The sequence below is a fragment of the Prinia subflava genome, chromosome 25 (assembly GCF_021018805.1).
Source record: "Prinia subflava isolate CZ2003 ecotype Zambia chromosome 25, Cam_Psub_1.2, whole genome shotgun sequence".
Taxonomy (NCBI): domain Eukaryota; kingdom Metazoa; phylum Chordata; class Aves; order Passeriformes; family Cisticolidae; genus Prinia; species Prinia subflava.
In genome coordinates this window covers 1,727,891-1,754,868 of record NC_086271.1, presented here as the reverse complement: position 1 = coordinate 1,754,868, position 26,978 = coordinate 1,727,891, and the positions used below count along the sequence as shown (strand labels likewise).

The following is a 26,978-nucleotide window of genomic DNA, read 5'->3' as shown; positions in this document are numbered from 1 at the left end:
GATCTCATGCTGAATGGAGCTTGTAATTACCGAGTCTCCACATGAGATCTGCTCCACAGATTACATGGGTTTGAATATATCCATATATATATAGGAAGAAAACAAATGCGAACATCAAGAGCCCTGTTTCAAATTTTAAAAATATCATCAGAATATACAAAAGACAGAAGCAAAAAGTAAGAGCAAACCCAGCCACTACTAATCCATTTCTGCTGGTAGGTATATGCATTAATATCAAAGCTTTAGGATTTACAGACCCAAAGTACCCAGGTACAAAGGCAGAACCAAGATAATTTCAAATGCACCTTTGATAATTTCAGTGAATTTCATTGAAATTTATTTTACATTTAAATATAAAGATGCAATGGATGCTGTTGTAAATCAAGTACGAAAAATATGAAAAGTTGCAGAATATTCTCTAGATCATTCCACAAAAACCACTGTAGGAATTAAAATTCCATGGAAAGATCTCAGTAACTGGGAAGATGAACAAGATTAACTGTCCTAGAAGGAGGATGAGCTCTCTTAATGACACCTTCAGAGTGTGAGAGGGAGATAGTCCAGACAGCCAACATGACATCAGCAAAGCTACAGCGCACTTTGAAAGGTGCCTCCAAAGGGAGTATCCGACTCAGGACGTGAACAAGAACTCAATTTCAATAAAAAAGTCAAAATTCAAGGCATACCCTATGTAGGACAGCATTCCATGTTCCCACAAACTGTTTGAAAACCCCTCAGCCTCTTCTAGTATTATTACAACAACTTCACTTGCTAATTTACTAATAGCTGACTCTTACCATACAGCCAGGTAAACCGTGAAAAAAGAAATAACACAAAGACTTTCCCTGACTGTGTCAGAGGCTGGCCTCCAGATTTTCTGGCTGGTTCAGATTTTCCAGATACATGTGATTCCTTCTACTGCTTTGGTCCATCTTTTCTATGAAGGAGTTCCTCTAAATAAAGATTATTAGAATTTCTGTGAATTGTATTAATTCTTCTAATCTCACAATGCCAGTGAGAGGGAGACGCCCACTTCCACTGCATTTTTGAACAGAGCCAAGTAGAGACCAGATTCCAATAGAATTTCCAAGTATTGCTGGCATTTCAGCAACCACATATTTCCCTTGTTAGTGTCATAGAAAACAGTTTGTGTGTTGAGGGCAACAAAAAAATGAGATTATTCTTATTACATCTGACAGTATTTCTATAAATTCTATGCCAGGAGTAGCTTGATTTCAGTAACTTTTTGAGTAAGGAGGGATTTAAGGGCCAGAGGTCATTAGTAAGAGGCAAAATGAAAAGCAGTATTATCTGAATTACATGGGCAAACATGAACAACAGTTCATTAATCACTGCATTGCTCTGTTGAGACAGAGTTTAAGACTGAGCTCTGAGATGCTCTAGGCAGTCAGAGTGTGAGGGTGCTGCTCTTACTGGGGTCGAAGGGGTGAGGCTGCAGACAGTTCACCACGTGGTTGTCAGCCTCCAGCAGCATGAGGTGCTCAGCAGTGTGGCGGTCCCAGATGAAAATGTGGCCGCAGTCGGAGCCGCTCATGACGAAGTTGGATCCCCAAAAGTTGGCTTCCTTTATCTGCAGGAAAAGTAAAACTTTGTAAGGCCCAGCCAGCGAAAAGCCCATCCAAGAGCACACTGTCTGCACTAACAGTGCTGCTGAAGGAATGCTCAGCCCATGCAGAAATGAGATTTCAGAAATTTTAAAGGAAACATTTAAAGAAGAGTGACTAAAAAAATGAAAGTTAAGAAAGTTTTACATTTCTAGTGCAAAGTAGCTGCTAACAGGAAAAAAAAAAGACAGGGAGGAGTAGGGGCAGACTGAACAGTTTGAAAATAAATACCAGCAGATCTGTCACTTTCTGGAGTCACAGAAATGATACTGGAGACAGGGATATGCAAAGGAGTTTTCAGGAAGAGTTGGCTAAGTTAAAGTTGTGACAAGCCAATCCCTAGGGGGGATTCTCCATTACAGAGAAACAGGAGACAAGACAAAAGCTTATGAAACCTTCTTCAGAAATCACTTCTGATTTTACTCAACATAGGAGCTCAAAATAACCATTGCTAAATGATACAAATTTGCTGTCCTGTGTCCTCTGCAGGTGAGAGGTTTGATGGGGTGGCAGAGGGAGAAGGACATTGCTTCAACAGCAGTCAGGAAACTCAGTCACGAGATGTGAGCTGAGAACTCCACAACAGTCTGGTGCTTGTGCTGCAGGAAGAAGCCTGGAAGGTCAAAGTGCAGCCTTGCATGTAGAATTGTTATTTTGAGAGGCAGCAGTACCTCTTCCAAACCCTTTTAATCGACATGCAAGGGGCAAGAGAGGTACCTGTGCAAGAAGGAGTTTCCTTCCATTTCCAATGTTGGAAGTTCAGTTTGGCATTTCAGAATAACTCCAGCATAAAGGACAGAATTTTGAGTTTGAGACTATTTACACAGAACCCTGCTATGAATTATTTTCCAGGTAAGGCTCTCAAGAGGGCTGTGCCTGAACCCTTATCTTTTTTTTGGCACACTTCCCTCAGCAAATGCCCTGCAGAGAAGGGCAGTGACGTTGCCTTGCTCTGTGCTTTGTCTCAGCTACCTTGATACAGATTCTTTGGCAAGTTGAACCCTTATGCTGTTAGAAATATGTGCTTTATTTCCAGCATGAGTACGCCCAGTTTTACATTTCAGCCTTGGTAGATCTTTGTCTATAGAATATGTCCCAATGACTGCAGTCAATGCAATAAAATCATCCTGATGTCTAAAAATAAACCAGAGAAGCTGCGTTCCTGTAATAAATTCCAGTGTATTAATCTTTCAGCAGCTTTTGTCTTATAGCTCCTTTTAATTTATATTTGCATTATCCTGTTACATCTAGATTATCCCCAATAATAAAAACCTTTTAATTTTATATTTTAATTTTCAATTTGACCTCTTCATGTTTGCTTTGTATTCTCTTACTCATACTTCTCAATAATTGTAAAATCTAATTTTAGCACCATAGACATGAACAGAACTGAAATTCACATTCAAAAATTTCAGTTTTCAAAAGTTTGTAAAAGTCACTGTTTTAAAAGCAGGACTATAAAAAAATGTAAGATTGTCAAATTAAGTTTTCAAAAGTAAGGAAGAACCAGAATTATTCCATTTGCCTGCACAACCTTAATTCACTATATATATATATATATATTCATATACACACCCCCATATATATGTATATATACATAAAAATTATAAACATATATATATACGGTTCATGTAGTTGACAACACAACTTTATCCCTGGTGTGCTCAGGTGTGTAGGAAACAAAGCTTTTTAAAGCTGTCTCCTTCATATATTTGAAAGGGAAATATCATTAGCCCTTGCCTTGCAGGAATGAGAGTATTGCTCAGACCAGCAGATTAAAATGAAGTTTGCAACCATAGAGACCAATAGGGAAAATAAAATTACATTTTCTTTCATTCTGTGCATTCCTTGCCATAGGTGCTTGTGTGAAACAAAAGCAAAAAGACCAACCCACATCCCCAAGAAACCAAACAACAAAATCTGTTAAAAAAATCTATATAATAACAGCTATGCAGACGGAGACTGAATTAAGACTTAGATGAACTCACTTTTAGTATCTTTTAACCACAAAGTGCCTGATGCCAGGACTTTTAAACTAATGGGGGTTTTAGCAATTAAAATCGATTTCTGAAATACAGTGCAAAACTCCTTGTCATTAATCAAAGTTGATTGTTTATGTAGACTGAAATGTGCATTTACTGAAGCATTTTTCCCAGTGCAATCAAAGCTATTCACACAAACCCCAGAAAATGGCTTTTGAGGGTAAAGGGACTACTCCTCACATCAGCTACAAAATAACACACCACCTACTTCTGCAAAATACCACCTAGAACTAAGAACTTCACCGCTTCAAAATATTGCAAAAACCAAAAGAAGAAATAGCAAGGAAAGCAGCATCTGTTTTTCAGGTACCATTGCTTTACAAACACAATAACTGCATTTTTCTTAAAACAGAGCATTTTGTATGAAAAAGATGAGACATCTAGTAGCTAAATTATAATTTAATACATAGCACTAGTTCCTTTTTTTAATTCAGAGATGTCAAGGTTCTTCGAAACTAGGGTTTAATCCTCACTTTCCCTTCCAAGCTCTTCAAAGTTAAAGATTAAATAATAATTTTGAACAGCTTGGAAGGGAAAGCGAGGATTACATCATCATTTGAAAGGTAGGCACATTTTATACCACTTAAGCTGAGAGAGAAAATGAAGAAGACAAAAAATACCCCAAATTTTAAAGTATTTTAAGGGGAGAGAGTCTTAGACTCAGGGGCGTTTAAATGCCTTTCACAGTGACACGAGTCACACTCATTTTAATTTTCATTTAGAGCAGATTCTGTGCCTTGCAAGTGCTTAGAGTGCATTCCAATCTCCTTTTTGGCAGGCAGAGCAGGGGCAGCCACACTGAGTGAGCCCACGCAGCCCCCAGAGCACACAGAGTTTGTACCATGGTCCGGGAGTTGCGGTGGCCTTTATAAACCATCTTGATCAAAGGGCGCCTGATATTGAGCGTCTCCAGCTCCTCCATCTCCTTCCTCTCCTTCCTCCTCCTGAAGAGCTCCTGGATGCGGGCCACAGCGGAGCGCCTGGGAATGGCAGAGAGAACAGCACTGAGAGCCCCTCCCCAAGCACCGCCAGGGGCTCTCAGAAACCATCATTAGCCACTCCAACACATTCTCCATCACTTTGACACAGACATCAACATAATCCCAACTGTAAAATTACAGACTTGAATTTTTTCCATCCTGGCTTACAACAGGAATAGCATGCAACACAGTGGAATGTCAAGTGATGCCAGGTTTTATTCCCCCTCTGTAGAACAAACTTCAGCTGCTGGCAAAATTCACATGCTATTTTATTTTCATCCTCCACCCATATTGAGGTAGCAAAATTCTGACGTGAAAAAAAATCTATGCCACAACAGAAGTTTCTAATTTTAAAAAGCCATTAAGGATCTAAAGTGTCTCTCAGTGTGATTCGGTTTTTCATAAGATTTCGTCCAATGTATTTCTCGTCATTATTTCTCTATGACAACACTCAAGACTTAGACAGCTTTTGAGAAGTTCTAAGCACTTTAGCACTACGGCAAAAGATGATTTGAGATCACCTATCCCATATGGTGGCAGTAAGGTTTATAGCTGGAGATTTCCTAAAGTAACAGAGGAAAAAAATTGCCAAATTATGTGATTTGTTTTTGTGAATGTTTAATTCCAGGAACTTATTTTTTTACTAAGCTCTGAAAAGACCTTGGTGTCAAATTTTTCCTGTTTAGCTCTTCAGTTTGCAGATCCCCATAATTCCAGCTATGACCACACAGTCACATCTCAGTTCTCTTTCTTCTGTCATTCCTTGTCATTATTAGCTTTGAGGTCCTGAACACACTCCAAGGGGAATTCACTCCCAAGAAGAAGCAGGTACAGATTTTAGCAGAATGAAAGGACTGAAACTGTTACAGCAATTTATATGATCCTAAAAACTAAACTGATCCAGGAACCTCACTACACTGCTGCCAGAAAGTAACCTGAACTTGTTTTTAAGTAATGTTTTCCAATGTTTTAGTCACTGATCCTGGAGACTCCAGTAACAAGTCCTCTACTCTAGAAAAGAAACCCCACCAGATCTACCTCATAACTAATTCTCTCAGCCAGTGATCTGCTTAGATTTTGTCCAGTTTTTGCCACAGGAGAAAGTTGCACCAAAAAGTTAAGGTGAAATAAATGTTATGCTACAGCTAAGCAAAGAAGGAAAATTAATGTAAGTCATTAATGCAAATTTATTTACTATAAAAACAAATAAACCAACAAACCACACACTGTTTTACTAAGACAGATCACCTAATACAGCTAAGCTTTCAAAATAAATGTTAATACTTTTTTTATAGAAACCAGAAGAGTTTTGAAAGCACCAGCCAATAGAGCCACTTAAGAGTGTGCTATATATTATAATATACTTCTTACATATTTGCCTAGCAAACAGCACCAGAAAAATTAGACTTTAAGGGGAATTTTAAGGTACTCTCACTGCTACTTCTTTGGTGAGAGGAAGGAAGTTTCTATTCTTTCAATCCTTAGGCAATTTCCTGGTTCATCCTTTTTATACTAGAGTAAATAAATACACTGTATTTTTTAGTTAGTCCTTATAATATGCCAAGTTTTAAGAGGGATTTAAGAGGGCCCTTCACAACATCTTCATACAACAGAGGTGAAAAAAAAAGAAGCCTACATTCTTTATCTACTGTAAAGATCACTGAGTTTTGCTCCTCACCAGTTTGCTTCTACATAAAGTAAAAAGGGTGGCATGCACATGATAGGCTGCATCAAACACTTACAGAAACTTTAAACCATTGTTTGTGCAGACTGGGGTTTTACTTGCTTTTAAAAAAAAAGATGGGATTTGTGTGAGAAAAGCATCTGTCATTTATTGCAATTGTTTTTCGTAATTTTGGTGCATTTATTCACATTAATTAATTACAGATGCGCAGTGAAGAGGCTGGGAAGTTAAACACCATCAGGATTGACAGAGCTGTAGACTTGGCCAGCTGTTTCAGAAGGGTTACCTGCTGGACAGCAGTAACAAGTCTTGGGATTAGAAGATGGTATTAAAGTAGCTAATTGGTAAAGCAAAGTAATTTTTGCACAATTTTTCATCCAAACGTCTCTACAAAAATCTCCTCTCCTCCATTCCCCTAGGCTGAAATATGCAGACATTACAAAAACCCCTCAATACTACTCAGCAAACAGAATCATGCATGTTTAAATAAGAGCAGAAGCACAGAAGCAACTTTTGGTTAAAACTGTCTTGCAACTAAATGGAGCTCTGAATTTAACCTCCTCATTTGGGGCCTTATTTTCAAAGGCAGGAGTGTATTTCTATTTATTTGCCTTGTGAAGTCGATGAAGTCAATTTACCCTCACCAGGGAGAAGGCAGCCAAGCACACACGGCTCTAACAGTCATACTGTGATCGAGCCCTGCAGAAAGCAAGAGCATGGCAGAGGCCAGTCTGCTCCAGAAAACAAATCTGAGCCCAATTTAGTGACATTTCAGAACAGAGAACGTGACAGGAAAAAGCCTTCTCTCTGAGATGTATTACTTGTTGATAACTACAGATTTTCTATACATTTTTTAAAGTCATACACGCACAAGAATTTTAAAACCTGACGTAGCTGCTTTCGTTTGTATTTGTGAGGAGCAATTACTGTCTTTGCCAACACAAACACAGATAGCAACCTCATCACTTGCAGCATCAGTGGGTGCAGAAGTGTGCTGTGCAATTTGAAGTGTTCTGAGGTTCAGCTTGAGCTGAGCCTGGCTGAGAGCTGCTGCTGCTTCCCTCCCAAACTGCTCTACCAAGCACAAAATGTCAGATAATGGAATTTATGCACATTGTGTCGACACATCAATGGGTACAGCTCTAGGAAGTATTCACAGAGCACTGCTTTTCCCCTTATGATTAGCCAGGTTTGAGGTCCTCAAAGTTAATTGCTGTAACTAATTATCAAAAGTCCATTTAAATTAAGCCCAAGATGAATGGAATAGGATGCAGGAGTGAAGCCATATTTTTTTACTTTAACACAGGTTCAAGATAAGAAAAAAAAAAGCAAACCCACTAAAATCCCATTATGCAAACTGATCCACAGCTATATATTATAAATAGAGAGAAATGGAAAATATGTATACACATAAGTCTTAAAAGATATAAGTTGTCAGGAAAACACCCTATAAGATATAGGGTGTTTTCTGTATATTTAGAAGTTTGAAGTGTAACAAGGATTTTTTTAAAGAGAAGAATCTGTACAATTTGTACAGTTAAATAACTGCTTTGTTTGTTAAAGTACAATGATGTAGTGGCTGCCATAAAACTCATCTGGTACCTGAGATAACCCTGCTTCTTCCAAACACCATTACCCCAGACTGATAATGGTCAGTGTCCCGAGCCCAGCTGGGTGCACAGCTCACGTCTCGCTGCTTCCCTGCTCCACTGCTCTTGTCTCAGCTCTGCACTGAGTATTAAGCTCAGGATTGATTCCTTCAGTACGGAGGGGTTTTGTCACTCCTCCAGTTTCCCAATGTACTCACATACAGACACAGTCTCTTTTTCACAGTAGACAGCTTTGGGCTGGAAGGGACCTTAAAGATCATCCCCCAAGCTCCTGCCTGGGGCAGAGACTTCTTCTTGGACCACTGCTGAGGACCACAAACTCTAATTCCTTCTCTTGAGCTCTTTGATGGTAACATCTTGTTTTTTATCCGCTCGTTACCATCTTCTTCTTTGAATTATTTTCCCTATACAAAACAACTGCAGAGAACCTAAGGCTTATTAACCATTAACTTAGATCTTATTTCTGCAGTGCCTTATGGTCATTTGGATAATGCTCTCAGGCATGTGGTGGGATTCCTGGGGGTGTCCAATTGAGTTGGACTCAGTTGTGGGTCCATTCCAGCTCAGGGCATTCCATGACTCTGATATTATTTTTGTCAGTGCATCTAAACCACTGCAGCAAACCTCGATCCAGGTCTGTCATTTCTTCATTGATCCTCTAAAGGAATCCACCTGCCAGCTACCACTGTCCTGCCCAAGAATTCCAAAGGCTTGTCTTAACCACCACATTCAAATAGATTCCTTGACTAAATGCCAACATTGATTATATTTCTGATATTAATGACTTCCTTTAGGAGCCTCTGAACCCGTGGAAGAGATTTAATGCTGCTGTCAAATTTCAAGCATTAAGACAGCTCAACACCAAAGGCAAAGCCATCCTGTTAACAGCACACTGACACTACCCATAAAGCCCAAGTTATTTCACTGCTGATCATACAAAACCAAATGTTTACTGTAATGCCCTCCTAGGTCATTTCCCAGCTTTCAAACACAATCAGTGTTTAAACTGTTCTCAGTTACAAAACAATTTTAAATTTTCACCTGATATGCTGCTGAATGATGATAAAAAGCAGAGAAAAATAGACTGATAAAAAATTCTGTGCTGAATGCATCATTTATTTTATATTAAGTTTATAGCAACAAGAAACTAATATTCCCCTGGGCTCTGCTGAAGAGCTAAAGAACTCCTTGGTAAGCATCCTGAATATAGAAAGAATGCCTGTTGTAAAATTTGAAGTACAAACAACACAGATTCCTGAATCTCTAAGAAAGCTGATGAGTTAAATCCAGATATTCCAATTGCAGCTAAGATGAAAATATAAGACAAAGAAATACAGATCTGCACCGTTTTCCGTGAGGCATTTATAATACAGGACTCAGGCTAAGTCTTCTATGGAATCTCATCCTACACCTTTGCCTTTCCAGCCACAGGAAGCCAAGATGTTCATTTTTATCATTAAAAGGACTTTGGGCCATTTCTCCTCTAGAGGCCTCTGGCTGAAATCACAGCAGAGAGTTTCTCCCTCTTAGGGCATGTGGCCAAACACAATTATCCAAATTGCCTTATATGTTCTTACAACTGCTTCCCTCAAGTATTTCAATGGAGAATATGAGATCAAGTGGGGTTTTTTTCATTTAACTTCATTAAAAGCAATATTGTATAAAATTTGGCATCTATCTTGCTAAATGTGTATTACCCAATACAGCTCCAATAATAATAATTATGCTTAGTTCCATAACCTTGTTCAGGCAAAAAATATAAATGGTTTTTAATCCATGTAGTCTTATATTTTTGTCCAGAACTGGATGTTCTCTACTACCAGACAAAGCAAGTCAGCAGTAGCCCATGCAAATATATAACTCGTTCCTCAGCAGCTCAATTAAAAAATAAAAGATATTTCTTTTCACAAACTACACACTTTTGCAATTCCATTAATTTCTATGGCACACGAAAAAAATGTTAATAGGTTGTAAAATGTATACACTGCCATTTCTTTTCAATTTCCATGCAACACATGCAGCTAAATATAACTCAAGCAATATGCTCTGTAATTCATAGCATTTGAAGTACAGCAATTCTTAAAATGCCAGTTAGATATGAAAAACAAGAACCTGATAAATCCAATATACGGCAATAAAAAGGAGGAGGGGAGGAATAAAATAATTAATTACCTCATTATTCTATCACCTATCGCTGTTCCTCTGATATTATATCTAGTAAAGGGAATAACAACTGAAGTCATTCACAAATGCTGGGTACCATGTTTTTCAAAGGTTAGCATCTCTTACAAAATGTGCTCTATGAATTCCAACTGAGAAGGCTCTTTCCCAGTGTATGAGTCAGTATATGAGACTACTTGGATTTCAGCAAAAATAGTATTCAGATTATATAACAGTACACAAAGTTAAGTTATAAAATGCAGTAATTCTTCACAGCAGCTGTATCATCATTTCCATTTTACATTCCTATTTCGTTAGATTTTAACCTACGAGTTGTAGCTTTTTCCAGGCTTAGCCTCCGCCCCCAGATCCAAGTCCAAACAAAATTCATTCAGTCATTTAAGCAGGAAATCAGCCCTCAGAGAGCTGCTTTGACTAATTTGTAAAAATTAAGATCAATCTATTAAAAACTCTCTGTGTACAAAGAACATTTTGCATAGATTTTTTTTTTCCCTACCACAGATTACAAGGTACAAACTCTGCTTGAACTAAACTTGCTGGACCCAGAAAGTTTTAAAGAGGAAATGCCCCAAAAGACCTGCTCATGTCCTATTTGTCAGAGAAGGCACCTTTTCCTGGGGATTCCCTAAAATGCACAGGAGGCTATCTACTCTGGTGAATATCTAGCTAAATTGCTCTGCTGTACAGAAGAGGTTTATTTTTTTTTATTTTAAGATATTCTGTGCACTTCCTTACCCATTTTGTTAAAAAGAACATGCATTGACTGGCCCAACAACATGAAAAAATGAAATAACTGCTTAGCTTCTTTTAGTCACTTGTGAAGACCATTCCTACAGTGATGCTCAGTGGCTACAGAAATGCTGCTGAAAAAGATCAGATACCACATTCTCAATTATTTCTTTTAAAGAATGTCCTTCTGTGTCAAAATTCTTCCTAGCTGACTCCCAGTCAACATGCAGCTGACTTAGCCAATCAACCAAAGGATCATGGTATTTCTTCACATTTTGCTGCTACTATTTAAAGTCCTTTTCAAAATATTAAAGCAGGTGCAGACTTTGCCCAGTCCTTCCTGATAGCTCAGTTTCATGTTAGTTGGTGAGAAACCACCTATCCTCATCACGTTTTGAGGATTAGAAGCATGCACAATATGAGATTATGTCCCTTGTATCTAGTCTTAGATTATTTGAGAAAAAGATCAAACCCCTCAGCTTGAAAACATTACAACTTGGATTTGTACTCAAATAATATTCAAACAATGGAAGCCTTGTACAATTAGATTTGCAAAATAAAAAAGATTTATCTATAAATCTGAACTCTACATTCATCTTACTAAAAATAAGGTGAGATGCAGCAGGAAGTTCTCAATTTATTTAGAGCCCTGTTTAACAGTTCTATCAGAAGGGTATTTCTGCCACTTTTTTTCCTACAGGAAGCTACAGATCATGATTTCAGAGTTCAGAATCAGAAATCTACCCTTCTTTTTCAGTTGAGAAAGCTGTACTTCACAGTGGGAAAATGACTGTGAGACAGTTTCCTTTATCTGAATTTCTCCACCTGTAGAGTTTCTGCTCAATGTAAACAAGAGCTGTTTGGTTTACAAGAAAACACAGCCTAAAGAAATTGCTTGTAGACAAAGCCAGTAATGCTACATATTGGAAAAGGCTTATTAGTCAAACAGTTTTTAGCATTCTGTTTCAGAAGGCTACAACAGCCTTTTATTTTTTTTTCTTATTGTCCTATTGAAAAAGGAAACTTCTTTTCTTCATTACATAAAATATGTTCACAATTATTGCAGGCTAGTCTTTCTTCCTCAGAAAAAACCCCAAAAAACCCAACAAAACCAAACCCACAAAGAAAAAAAAAAGACCAAAGCAGCTCCCCCTAAGTATTCTACAGAGAAAAAAACATCTACTTTATTACTCAGATATTAATGCCATTAATTATCTTAAAAAGATGACACATTGGAAGGTAAAGTATTAGATAAACCTGAAAAAATGAGATTTAGTAAAGGAATTGTTAGGTAACACAATTTACTGAGTAAGGAAAGACAAAAGATGCCTACAGAAAGCATCCTGGTGGAATGGAGCCCCAGATTTGCAGAAAATTTTGTGCCATGTATTGCTAATGGTCCTTGAGCAGGGTGTAGGAATGGAATCATGCAGCACAACTTATGAATAGAGAGGGGCTGTATGGACTTGAGAAAATCAGCAGTATAAACCAGTTACACACCTCTGAGCTTCCATCTGGTGAAAGGGAACACTCATTCATTAGGAAGGACGAAGTAGGAAAGAGTGCAGGGTGCTGGGCTTGTGTCTGACCACGAGCCCCCACTGGAACAGCCACACACAAGAGGAGGAGGACACAGCTCCAGCTCACTGTGCTGAGAGAATCCTCTCTACACCAAGAGTAACAATCCCAGAATTACTCCAGCAAAACCCAAACAGTGCAGGGGGCTGGGCTACCACATTTAAGCAAGAAGTGAAATATGAAGAGGAGACAGAAACCAGCATGATGGCAGGAAGCTCGTGAATTTTTACTGCTAGGAGTGAGAAAAACTTGGCACTCAGTCTAAGGGGGCAAAACCTGAAAATGGACAAGGATGAAACATCATTCAGTGATGAGCACTGGGTGTGAAAAATTATTTCAATCAAACCAGAATGTTAGCACAGAACAAAATGACCAGTTTTAGTTCATGTATACCCAAGGCAGCAGCAATGCTTTGAGTTAGCTTCCTACTCGTTAAGGGAGACAGGGGATTTTATATAAATTTGATCAGTTTGTGAAAGGGATTTTGGGCTATAACAACTACCATAGTACTAGTAGAGAGGACTTCCAGTTGCTTTCACTCTAATATGAAATATAAATACTAAGAGAGCTTAGGGCTATAGCCTTTAAGACCATCAGTGTCTGCTTTCTTTCTGGAAATCCAAATTTCTTTGAGCACACACAGGATGTCTTGCTTTTCCTTAGTATCTCAGAGTGTATTTGGAAACTCTGAAAAACCTGAAGAATAGGAGGGAATGTAATGCTCAGAAGTTAAACTGGAAAACTTCACTGCTTGCACACACACACAAAAGCAGAACAAAATGATCTGGTCAGGCACTAAACCTGAGCAATGAAATCCTGCAGGAAATTCTAAACCAACACTGACTACAAAGCAACTTTTTTTCAGGTTCTGTTTGGGGGAAGAATAAAGGAGCAGGGGACTACATGAAGGATTTTAATTAAATCATTCATTTAGTGGAATGATCTTTCCTAGGTGATAAACTGTTACAGGAAGAAATCTCACTGCACAGAGAGGAAAGAAAGCATGTCAGATAAATTGTAACTTCATTTAGGATGCCGCCACTAGTGGGAAATGGTAACAGCTGTGTGATACTGGGAAGTGTCATTCTTATCACATTGCTACAGAAACCATTACATCCTAGAGACAACATGGTGCATGAAGAGAAGCTATGAACCCTGCTTGAAAATGGAGATGGGATTAAAATTGCAGGGCTTTTCACAGCTTGCTCTTCAATCACTGGATCATAATGAGCATTGGCTCTGCAGGGGAAAATATTTCTGCCATTCCATATCTGCCTACAAATACTTAGTACCACATGGAAAGTTAATGGATTAAGACAGAATCTGTGTATATTGGCTTCTTCATAAAAACTGTCATTTAGTGAGCAGAATTACTTGTGCTTTGTAATAAACAACCACTGACTGTTCTTTTTTGTCACTGCTGACAATGTGGTGGCTTACGATTTCTATTTTAAGTGCAAATTATTCAAAACCTACTCCAGAAACAACTACGAAATTCTTCCTGATTTCCTAATGAACACATATTGTAAATTCCTGTGAAGAATTTGCATTGCTAGCACAAGAAATTAATAGCACTGTCTTTGAACAGGAGTAAAGCAAAGGTATCTGACACAAGGTTAAATTACATCTAAAGCTAGTAAAAAAGGTATTGTCTGAAGTCTAGCAACAGAAATGTTGCTTCAATAATTTTACAGTTTTGAAATTAGTGAATAAAGCTATTATACCAACAATAGCAAATTAAGGGTTTAGTTTACTGAATGATCAAACAAATATGTGCAGCTCTTCATATTAAAAAAAAGTACAAAGCTTACTAAATGCATTTTTCATTAATGGTAACAGCTAGCAGTCTACCTTTTTTTTTACTGACATACACAGTAATATTTAATAACCAACAAAAGGAAAAGGATTACAGTTTCTCTTTCAGAGAAAAAGAATACTGAAAACTTGAACACATCTGTCTTCATATATGTACTACAAACAAACCATTGCTGCATAGCAGCAATAAAAGGCTCTTGCTTTGCCAGAATACCTAAAGTACAGCTGAAAGGAAATGTAGGTCCCTGTACCCGAATTTATGGACTTTCTATACTTATGACTAGAGGGAGAATAACAAAAAATAAACTGCAAATATTTAGGCAGGTAAGTGATCAGCATAAATAGGTATTAGAGCTGCAAGAGCCTTCCTGGCTTGCAGGGAAAGTGCAGCTGTACATATCTTACAAATAGGTAAACCAGAGCCAGCCATCAAGCTCTTGGCCAGTTGTCAGAGAACACCGCTCTAAGGATACGAGGCCTGAGTCTCTCCATTTTTCACTCAAAGAAATAAACAAGAAAAACGAGAAGCAACCAATCCCAGAGCACTCTGGGAAGCAGAGGCAGGTGTTCCCTCACCTGTGCCCGGGCCCTCCGCGATACCTGGCCCCCGGGATGAGCACAGGGTCGTCGTCGCTGTCGTCGGTCTCCTGCAGCGCCGCGCTCCTGGTGGACGCCTCGTCGGCCGCGGGCTCGGCCTGCGGCTCCTCGGGGCCGGCGGGGTCGCTGCCCGGGCTGCAGGCGTCGGGGTTTGCACCCTTCTCACATGGGGCTTCTTCCTCTGCACTCCCAGAGGCAGCGTCAGCACCGGGGCCCTTCTCTTCTGGTTGAATTCCTGAGTGCTCGGGAGCAGGTTTATCTGACACTGCCAAAAAGCAAATATTGGGGGAAATAAGTCACACCATTAAAGATTATAGTCTATTTTAGAAATGGTTGGTGAAGTTAAATTATGCAAACTGAGCTCATATTTCATTCTCTTCTTCTTCCTTATAACTATTTGAAGGAGTACAGATACATACTTGTTTCTGTTGTCTCTACAGCTTCATCTGTATTTTTCAGCTCTTCAGCACTTGCATCTTCCTTGAGAGATTCATCAGGAACCCCTAAATTAAGCAATTTAATAGTAAACCACATGATTTAATTTAGATGCACATCTCTAATGTAAGCAAGCCTAAATAACATCAGCATTCCTAGAAGAAACCAGTCCAAGCAATCCACTCCAAAGTCAACGTCGCTACTGAAATCTCAGCTATCAGTAACACAAAAGTAATTATCTATAAACCTATCTAGTTGACCAGGTCAACACACTAACAAAGAAAAATGTAACCATTTCTTGTTCCTGAATGTATTTAACAGCCTATGCTATGAGAACTTTAGCTTACTTTAGTAAGCTTACATAAGTAAGAACTAACTTACTTTAGTAAGTGTCTCTTACTCTCTTTAGAGTAAGAGACACTTACTAATGCAGACACTTAATACTTACTTAATACAGACACTTACTATTATTTCTGAAGATAAATGAAGTTATCAGTCTATTAAAAGGGATTTTTTAAAGTATTTCTGTGGAACCAGTCATTTGACTTGACTGCCCTCTTGGCACTGAACTGAACAAGACAAACACATTTAATAAAACACAGTGAAAGCCTGAAAGAAATGTAACAAAATTCCAAGCACTCATTTATGACCGCAGAGTGCAGTTGTTCTATTTTTCTATACAAATCTGGGCACAACATGCCCCTAAGAAGAATAACGTTTTTAGAACTAAAGACAAGTTAACGTTTATATTTATTTGCCACTATCTCAGGTTGGTGTCTTCTTTCCTAAAAAAATTCATGCTTTATTATGGCTGTGTTCTGCCTTCTCCCACCGTATGCAATGGGACATAGGAGGGCAGAATTTCTGTCTTGGCATTAGAAATTCCAATTATCTTACTTGTTTCCTCCCCATCAGGCCCTGACTCGTCCGAAGCTTTTGTTTTTACAGAGTCTTCTTGGCCTTCAGTTTTGCAATGACTTCCACTCCCTCTAGAGCTTGAATTTGTGCTGCTCCTGGCAATGTAACATGGAAAAAGAAAATCATTTAGGATCGTGTAAATACGTAAGATCATTGCAACAGCACAGCCTAACCAGCAGGATGTCACCACTGCAACACCTAAGCAGTCCAAGAAGTTGCTATCTCAGCCTTTCATCAACACTCCTTTGACACAGAAATATTAATTTCAGTGTTTACAACTCAGGAACTGAGTCACAGAAAGATTCATTTGCAGAATACCAAATGCAAAGTTTGGTAACCACTGCACTACCATTCCATCCCTGTACTACCCTTGCTATTATATGCCAGGGTCTTATGAAAATAGCATGTTTCAAATTATGTTTGCATTATGGAGATTCACAGTAAATACACAAAAAAGAAGTCTCTTGTATAAATTTCACATTAAAGTATGTCTATCTTATGTTCTGAATGCATTAAGAACTACGGTGACTTAAAATTGTGTAGATACACCTAAAAATAGGCATAAATCACAGGGAAAATAATTTATAGCTATGCCAGACAAGTGTTATAAATATGTGCTGATCATGAACTAGTCAAAACCAAAATTAACTTGTTCTTACCACTCATCAGTGAAGTCCAGTTTTATTGTGCTTGTAGTCGTTCCTTCTGTACTGTAGTGCAAACTTAAAACTGGTTCACCTGTTCCTGTTCGTGGCTTATCGCTCTCTGTAAATATGGGGTTGATAAAGTTTGAACAGGCATTAGAAATGTACATAAAGTTGCTTTAATTCTGAAGATTAATTTAATTATCAAATGCAGTAGTAACTCATATATTGTCTAAGATCTCTTACAGCCCAAGCAAAAAGTTAAAAAGTTCCAGAGTAAACACACCAAATTTGCAATGCTTGAAAAATGGTCTAAAAATTATATCCAATTATAAGAGCAAACAAAGGAGATGCTGTCCTTCAACATGCAAGTAAATAAATTTCAGATAGATATGTGTACACACACCATATAATCATTAATAAGCAGATCCATCTCATAGCAAATATATTAATAGGATTATTTTTAAGTAGTATTCAGTCTTTTTGCCTTAGCAAATACACATAAAAAAAAGATGATGAGATCCAGACATAATCAGCCTGGAAAAATCACCATCCTCTACTCTGTTGCCTACTTAGAACCCAGACAACTACCAGTAGCCTTAGGCCTGCTGTAAATTGTCAGTCAGTTGTCATAAAAATACTGTAAATTCATGTTTCAAGAGTTCTATGCTTAAAACCCTATTTTATATTATAATAACTGCAAGCAGAAGGGAGCACTTGCAAAATGAGCTCATTCACAATGCCCAAAAGCAACCAAAGTGAATGGCACTGAAAACCACAGCATAATGGTCACTCCTCTGCTGCAGAGACACTTCTGAGGGTGTTAATGGGCTCCTTCAGAGCAGAACTGCTCAGTGCCATCCATCCGTCCGTCCGTCCGTCCATCCATCCCTCCACCCATCCCCTTTCAGTAAAGTTCATGGTCACTGTGTATCCACAAATGGCAAGTCTGCCATCAGTCCTGAAGCTGGGCAATACTAAAATGTTCATAGAGAACATTCTCTCCGAACTCCAAGGGAGGGTTTATTTAGTGTATCCTAATGTATTCAAATGGCCAGTAAAAGCCTCTGCAGCCTTGCTTTTCACGACTGCTGAGCCTTTTATCTCAGCATTATTTGGACAAAACCTGTCCTTTCTTTAGTTTATAGAATACAGAAATTGGACTATAAATATCCTTGCAGTATTGGCAGCACACTGACAAGTGTAATAAAGGAAAAGCTGCAGATCATCTTTGTGGAAGTCAGTTAAAACCTGACATTCCATTCAAACACAAGCCTACAAATTTCCCCAGTAAAAAGGCTGTTATCATAACAGTAATGGCTACAATACTGGCACAGGATACTTAATTTTAAAGATACAATTAAATTATAGTAACTATGAGATAGCACATTAGAATTTAACCTAACAATCAGTGCTCATATTTTGAAACTGCTGACAGGCAGAAGCCCACTCACAGGATCAGAGCAGTGATCAGCTGTTTTCAAGAACTTTAAATATGCACTTCCACATGTTCTGAAGAGAAATTTAAAAACCCAAAACATACCACAAAACCCCTGAAAGAACAAATCAGATTATTTTTATGTGAAAGAGAATTAACCAATTACACCATGACCCTAATAATGCACAAGGTATGGGCCCCACTCTACAGAAAGAAAAGCTTATAGCTTTAAATTAAAAGTTCCAGTTACATTGTTGTTAGAGTGGAGCAAGGATAAAACTGATTAAAAGAAAGTTTATTTAAGGAACTGGAAACCTAAGAAAGAAATGTAAGGAAATATTGTATAGTGCTATATAGAACAAATGTAACATTCTTTCTTAAATAAGCAGGTGCTTCCTCTATGTTTTGACAATCTATGATTTATAAAATCTCTGTTTATAAAAGCCTGTTCAGACTTTGGGCATCCCTTCCTCAGCAAGTAGAAATACTGATTGATCCCACATACTGCACAAGTCACCAGGAACTGACACTGAAAGTCAAAAGTGAGAGCTGGAAAATTCTTCAGCTCCCTTGTAACAGCTACAGACAAGACAGATCTTTGAGTTGGGAACCCAGCTAAAGACAGACAATTTCCTGCTGTGAATAATCCAAGACAACCCCCAAACAATGACTGTACTCGTGGACTTCCTACTGCTGGGCAAGGTTGGCTTCAGCACAAAACCACTTAATGCTGCCAATCAAAGTAACCAAACATTGCTATCTACAGTGAGCCTAACTGAACACCAGGCTTGTATTTCGTGTCTTAAAATCTCAGTATCTGAAAATCTCACCAAGATGCATAAGGACTGGCTACACTTACTCTGGAAGCAATTTGCATATATGTCCATACCCAAAAATTGGAAGAATTGCTGTAGGCTTCACTAAAGAGGGCAATGACTGAGAAATTATTTTTACATGTTTCTGGAAACAGCTGTTAAACCATACTAGATAATAGCATTTTACTAAATCTACAATAACAGGAATTTCAGTTTCTTCTTTCAAGTAGCCTTAGGGCATAACACAGACACTAATAAGAACAGGAAACTTTTTAAAAGACAGATGAAAGAAGAATCTGGTAATAAACTGCAGAGAATTAGTTATGTGGTTCGATATTTGATATTGAATTTACACTGCTAATGAAAGCTGACTGTGAGCCTCTGTGAAGAAAACAAATAAGCTTTGCCTCCTACAGAACTGAATGTTCTTTCAGAGAAGCCACATAAACTCTACAAATCTTGAACTCTGGGAGTTCAATTTCTGAATTTCTGGGAGAAATGTGATGGCTAAAGACTGCCCAAATTAGAATGAAGCTCTGTTCTCTTCCTCTACTAAGTTCATCGCATCAGGGCAGAGCTACTTCACTGATAATGAAGGGAAGGAGAGGAAAATGGTCCAAATTCTGTGATTTAGGCAATTCAGTTTATTAATCTGGTTGCCAACTCTAGCAGGGTAATCACCGCTACAAGAGAAAGCTGTAGCTTGTCAACACCTTACCAAACTCTATTCTAAATTTCTTAAAATTTCTTAAAATACCTTGAAACTTCACTTAATTTTACAGCCAAACACAAGATATTTTCAAGATAACTATCAATAAATTAGTTATTTTATAAACCACCCTGTCTAAAGCACACTCCCATGAAATGGTCCATTCTCCATGTGCCTACAGGAAGAAGGCACTTTTAAACTACCACTCTGGAAACTGAAGACAAAATTTCATTCATAACCTTACATGAAAAACAAATCCACAAACCAAACAGCACAACTGACAGCAACAACCCTCAAACCCACTTTTTCCCCTTAGAAAATGAACCTGTGCAAGTGTAACTTCACAGACCTTGGGGCTCTCAACTATAAAGGAGTAAGTGCATAAGCACAAATTTACAGAGTGCATTTCCTAATTAAACTATCACTGTAAGGAACTTCAAGCCTGTATGCCACATCTCAAATGCTGCCCTGTTCACTCATCTATGGACAACCTCATGAGAAGAGGATAGAGAACTTCTCATTAAAAAAAAACCAAAATAATTCCTATCCAGCACTATATTCTGTGTGAAGACCTAAGAAATACTTCTGGAAGGGAGAAAAACTGATCCAAAGAGAAGAAAATAAGTTGGGTATTTCAGAAAAACAGGAATTCTGTAAAAAGGATTAACACATGAAATTTAATCAGGCATCGGGTTCCCTCTCTACTCATTCCAACTCAGGCAGTACCTTAAAATCCTAGATCTAAAGGCCAACCTTCCACTATTACAATCACAGCCCAAAACATTTTTTGAAAGTCAAGTGTAGATGACTGTGATCCATTTGAAACCATTTTGTACACACAGGAATGACTTTCAGGTTCTGCTGGACTGTCACAATGCTGGCATTATAAATGCATGTGATAGCAATATGAATCAAAAGATCTTTAAACCCAAAACCAGTCTTAAAACATGAATGCCAACAAGAGAGACTGGTCCAACAGAAGACAGCTGACTCAGTACTAAATTAAGGGAAGGCAGGAATAAGAAGGAAAGGTGACTCTGTATGAAAAGAATTGTTATAACTTCCTTCACTAACTACTTACACTATTTTGAGACTTCAAATAGAAGTGAAACTAATGCAGTTAAACTTCAGAAATTCAACTGTATCTCAGAAAATTATTCTTTCTGGTTATCATCGGAACAAAAGATTTCCTAATAAATGTGCATCTTTTTCAAATTCCTAGTTTTACAAATTAGAAGTAATACTGGCTGCTAACAAAGCAGAAAAACATTGCCTTAAAACAACTGGAGAACTGAAAAGCAAATGTATTTTGGGTTTGGTTGGGGGTTTTTTGCATATTAAAAAATCTGAAGTGCTTCTATAAGAAGGAATCTCCTAGTTCATGTAACTTAATGCAGAAAACCCCCAGTTTTCTTAAATTTCTACAGTTGTAAGAATCTTAGGAAAGTGACAGACTTTCTATGTTAGTTCTAGGTTATTCTACTCCAATCAAACTGATTCTACTCTGATGTTTTATTCTGAGTTCAGAACAGAGAGCATAACTTGGCCACTTGTTATAAGCAAGTTTTCCACCTAAACCTGACTGTTGGAATGATATAGACTGCTAAACCATGAATAATTAGCAAATTTACACACTGAGGTTTTAAGGCTATTTCATCACAAAAATGTATTTCCACAAGAATTTATTATGTCAAGGTGCAGCTTGTTTTTTTTCCCCCCAGCATTCCGGCATCCTAAAGTAAGCCATAATCTCAACAGTTGCCAAACAGATTATTTTTCAGAAGTGGAATTTCAAAATGGCTTTCTAGTTTAGGATGTGAAAGAAGACAAAGCTGTTTTGTGGGATTTAAGCTATTAAATCTCTACAGACGCTTTGATATGGAAGCATAACGCAGAGTGTACGGCAATCTATTTTTAAATTAGCATCTATCACTCCTTAATTACTCAGCCATAAATATTCCCTACAGATGACATTGATGCAGCTGGAATAGGGTCACCTCTGGCCCACATCAGCGCTCACAGTTTGGAGACCAACACATAATGGGCACAGAGAAAGCTGCCAAGCATTCTGTCCACCCCCAGTCCACAGGGATCCTACAAGAAACACCAGCACTTGTTCAGCAGGAGGGGTGAAGGACAAGGGGATACAGAGGGAAGATGCACCTCAGTGCAGTGGGTGCTCTGGAGTTACTCAAACTATGCAGGAATTACAAAGCTGCACATTACTCAAGGATAAGAGAAATTAATGTGGCATTATAAGATTAAAGGTTATTGCAATCCTGATATTTGCCCTTTGACCCAAGAAGAACCATTCAAAAAAACCCCAACCTGTTTAAATAATTAATTTTACTTTGTATTTTACTGTCTGGAGAATACATGAGACATTTACTGTACCTACACTGAACCGTAGTAATTGCATGAAGAATCGAGATTAGGATGGCTTTCAAAAACAACAATTAACCTCACTCAATCATATTGATCATTAAGTAATGAGTTTCCAGCAGATCTGCTTACAGAATTCTACTTTATGTGGATGAACAGCATTTTTAGACTGTTTCTCATCATGAAAAGCAATTTTAAAAGGAAGCATTGCAATCAGCTATGGCTGGGTATAGCGCATTTCCTGTCACACGCACCCTGTGGCTCATCAAGTGACATGGATCCAAGCTGTTTGTTAACCACTGAAGAAGGAGAATCTGAAACAAAAACGAGATTTCAACTTAAAACATAAGCAGCAGAGAACTGCACAGCAATGTCACGATCATATGTTAGTTTAAAATAAAATAAGCAGCAACATAAGGAAGCTTTGGGTTTGTTTAATGAGCAGCCAGCCATATTGCATTTTCTAGGCATGACAGAAGCAAAGCCACTTGTTTCAAACCATTATTTATTCACTGAACAGCCTGGAGCTTGCTGACATGTTGATAATGAAAATGCCTGTCCGTTACCAAATATTTTACTGTGTTCTTCACACTTCTGACATGTCAGGAAAAACACTCAAGAGTCATGACTCCTAAAGCCTTTGCTCCAGCTACCAAATGACACCAGTATTTCACATCATGTGCAAAATGTTAATTTCAGAATATTTATACTTCAGCATAAAATACTCCATGGCGTACCAGTACCTCCAATATTTAAATACTGTTTTAATAATAATGTTTTAGAACATCAAAGCACCAAAATACATCCCACAGTTTGGTAGTTCTGCATTCTTAGATGCTGCACCTCCGATGACTGAGAACAAATCTTGATGAGTTTATCACAGTATCCCACCCTCAGTCTTACAAGCATCCCCATCAATCACAGCAACAAACAAATAGAATAATCAACCCCCCTCAGCTAACAAGTGCCTTTTTTTCCCTTGGACACTACCAGCTAATAGCTATCACCAGCACTCATTCACTGCACAGACACAACAGATGCAATATTCAGTATTTTCTGTGAGTCTATTTCCCTTGTCCCCTCTGAAGACCACATCTTACTTCTGTATTATCTGAAGACGAGCTGATGTACATAAAGTAATGCAGTATTCCAAAGCTATTGGCTAGAGTATCACATCTTGGTTCCACTTGTTAATCTTCTGTTATAAACAATTTCGTCCTAAACTAAAAGGATTTAATATCCTGTATTACAAACTGAGTCACAGTCTGCCAACATCACAGCATGCTAAATGGATTTTAACATAAATGTAGATTCTATACAAGGAAAGCAATGAAATAATACTCTCTCCTACAGGAACCTTTGAGACAGAATCACCAGTGAGACCTATTTTGTAGTACAGCCATAAAACCTGCTAAATTGACCAAGCTGTTTTAAACACATATATTCTCAAGCAGTCATTCACTCCCAGCCATTGTGGAAGCATGGCAGTGTGCTCCTTTGCTACACTGATATCCAGGTGCAGGGACAGGGAGGAAGGGCAAAGGAGAGCAAAGTCTGAGGCAGTGTGTTCTGGAGGCTGCCTTGTTTTGGGAACTGGGCTTGCACAGCTTATTTCTGTAACTGAGGAACATTAAATTGCTTCCGGTTTGTCTTCCGTGCTCAACCATGCCCATGCCTTGCACCAAGCACACCTAAGTCAGACCACAGAATTTATCATCTAGATTTATGGCATGTAGCTATTAAGTAGAAGATTTGTAGCATTCATATAATTTACTCTCCAAAAGTGAAGCGTGCTTTATATATAATATCTATATCAGAAGAGAAGGGGAGTTTTTTCAGTGGAGTAATAAGCCACTTTTTTAAAGGTAAATCAGAGCAAATGGCTGATGTACAGTTTCTCCACATCACGAGATGATCTCCTTGTGTTCCAGCTGACTCAGAAAAGGAATCCGTGCCTCTTTCAAGGCTTTGATGTCTGACTCAGAGCCCGTGGTTGGGATTAACTTGTATCAGAAGTGCTAAAAGAGGGGAGGTCCTGGACTGCAAGCTGAGAAACCTAATGCATGACAGGGATCCCAGCCATGTTCTGCTTCTGCACTCCAATCCTTTCCAAAGGCTTGCATGCCCTTGTTTAAAAAGTGTTCTGTGCTGCCAAATATTTCACTTGGCTAGAGAAGCTCATCTTGTCAACTCTGTAATTCAGACCTGTATGATCAGAAGACTGAACTAACGTATTTTAATTAGAAACATAAGAAATTACATCTACTACCCCTACCAGCACTTACAATTTTATTAAGACCTCACACTACACAGCAGTAAGTAAAAAAGTAGCTATGTTTTGCCGTGTGAAGCATTCAATCACAATAAAGGAAAATGAGAAGGTTTCTAGGTAGAAATCCATGCCAATGGAGGCTTAAACCTCCCACACTTCACTGTTACATCCAAGTCTCCATACAACTTTGTGAAAGCATTAATAAGTGAATATTTAATCAACACATAGGAAACATCCTAAATACCTGAATTAGCATGGTTAAGGACAGAGTTGTTTGTAGCAATTTGAAACTCCCTTGTTTCCTTTTCCAAGTACCCTGAGGCCTCAGATCACCAGCACCCCCTGAAGTGGCTCTGCAGTCTGGAACCCCCACCGCAGGCAGGGAAATCAGCACAACCATGAAACCAGCCTAGAGGAGTTCAGGTAAATGCCTCTTTTTTTAATATATGGCTTTGTTTTGTAAAAAAAAAAATCTGAAAAAATACTTTCGTAATTTCTTATAAAGCTTTTGAAAAAAAGTATTACCAAAACTGTGCCATATAGTTAAAAAAACAAACAAAAATCCAAACTCTTACCTGAGCCTTCACAGGCTGGGTCTACATCCCAATGCAGTTCACCACTGGTTGTAATGTCACCAGTACATTCTAAACTGGAGCACCACTTAAAGAGGGAACTGGAGATTCATAAATTTGGGGAACCTCAAACAGAAAATAGAAGATAATTTTAAGGTCAGTTATATGCTGAAGGATCTTCCTATAGTTTGGGCAATCAGCACCTGACTTCACCAAAATATTAGCATGCCACCTCAGTTTTGGTTGAAAAAAAATTCCTCCTTACATCACCAGCTCCAGGGTGAGGTCTAAAGCAGTGAGAAAGAGTGTTTTAAAAGTCCTAAACATGATACATGTAGAGTAATTTAAGAAATTAAATACTTGATTTAATACCTATGAATAATTGCTTTGCACAATGAATAAGCTCTCAGTTGCATTGTGTACTACTTCAAACAGACATTTCTACACCTGAGTGTCAGCAAAGAATTTAGTGATAAAAATGTAATACCCTTGTTCTTCTCCAAAAGCTTTAACAAAGAAATGAAGGTCCAGTTTGCTGTGCTTTAAAGACTGACTGTACAGATCAATCAAAAGTTAAAAAGAAAAGTCGATTTGCAGCACAGGTTCTGCAATATGCCGGCACCAACATGTATAAATCTGCATTCCACAGCAAATGCCATCTAAATCAATTATTTCTCCTCAGAAAAAAAGGGCTAATATTGATTCATGTTTTTGTGGGTACCATTAGGTACAAAGACCACTACAGGAACCCTTGATCTATAATATATTTTTTTCTTTTTCACTTCATGATCAGCTGGTTCACATTTCTGTCACTTTTCAAATTGAATTCCATCTCCTTTAAATTCTCAGAATGAGAAGTGATGTAGCAATGGTGATGCACATGTGGCATTGCAGCAATAACAACAGGTTAAAAAGGTTTACTTTCTTTGTTGTTTGCACATAGCACATAAATGCAGTTGTTTAAATAGTGCACAGCATCTAAATGTTATGAAATGCCACAAAAATGCAAGTAAAAACCTAGGCTTTGAGGGAGAAACCATACAATAAATAAAAATCCAAACCAAACTGAAATATTTAATATAGTTCCCTAATTAAATAAAGTGGCTACCAAAAAAATCTGAATCTATTCAATACGTAAGGAAAGGCTTGAAGAAAAAATAGACCTGATCCATGCAGCACACACTGCTTATAAAATTCAGCCAAATTCCAAATTTAGACAATACTTAAGAGGGGTATCCACTAAAACAAAATCTCTGCCATTTGAGACCTTTGGTCTCAGAGTCAAATAGTGAATCATTACTCATCTCCTTTTCAGCATTCAAAAATATCAACTTTTGACCACATTTTTCTAAATAGTGATGGTTAACTACTACAGACTGATCTTACAAATCCTCATGTTAACTGGGGGACAGAATAACTACCACACAGTCTAATTTTCTATTAAACCTACAAAAGCTTTCAGCTCTTGACATTTTCTACTTGTAATCTCTTACATGGCTGGGATATTTTTCTCCTCCTACTCAAGCTTCTGTGATTGCAAAGATAAGGATTAATAATGAAGTATAAGTCAGAAGAAGTGGCCTTAGTCTCACACTGAATTCCCTCCAATACTACAAGAGCAAATTATACAAGTTTTACCAGAGCAGGGATTGAGAATTTTGGGGTATCATTTTTTTGTTTGAAAATCTACAGCTAGTATGTGCCTGAAAACTGAACACCTGCCTCATGACAGGGCAGCAAAGACAACCTTTCAGGAAAAAAAGATATTGTCTCTGCATAGGAATTTATCACTTTTAAGACACCCCAAACAATCCAAAACTACTCACCTATTTTTCTCCTACCACTGAAAACCAACTCCTCCATTTCTGAAAAGTCAGCTAAGCACAGAGTTAGAAAGCAACTGTGTCTGTGGAGAAGCAAGAGACCACAAATGTGCAGCTCTGGTTTTCCAA

General features: G+C 38.1%; 1 protein-coding gene across 2 annotated transcripts in view; it reads right to left on the bottom strand.

The window, feature by feature from the left end:
- DCAF6 (DDB1 and CUL4 associated factor 6) overlaps nt 1-26,978 on the bottom strand; it is a 74,875-nt gene that overhangs the window by 4,743 nt on the left and 43,154 nt on the right. The window contains exons 11-17 of one of the 2 annotated variants that reach the window (XM_063419247.1): nt 22,437-22,496; nt 16,854-16,959; nt 16,174-16,289; nt 15,261-15,344; nt 14,821-15,106; nt 4,509-4,647; nt 1,435-1,591 (exon numbers count right to left, since the gene is read on the bottom strand). In XM_063419247.1, the coding sequence (XP_063275317.1) occupies nt 1,435-1,591; nt 4,509-4,647; nt 14,821-15,106; nt 15,261-15,344; nt 16,174-16,289; nt 16,854-16,959; nt 22,437-22,496 (948 nt within the window). The remainder of the gene's footprint in view (nt 1-1,434; nt 1,592-4,508; nt 4,648-14,820; nt 15,107-15,260; nt 15,345-16,173; nt 16,290-16,853; nt 16,960-22,436; nt 22,497-26,978) is intronic. The other variant, XM_063419248.1, reaches the window with a different exon arrangement.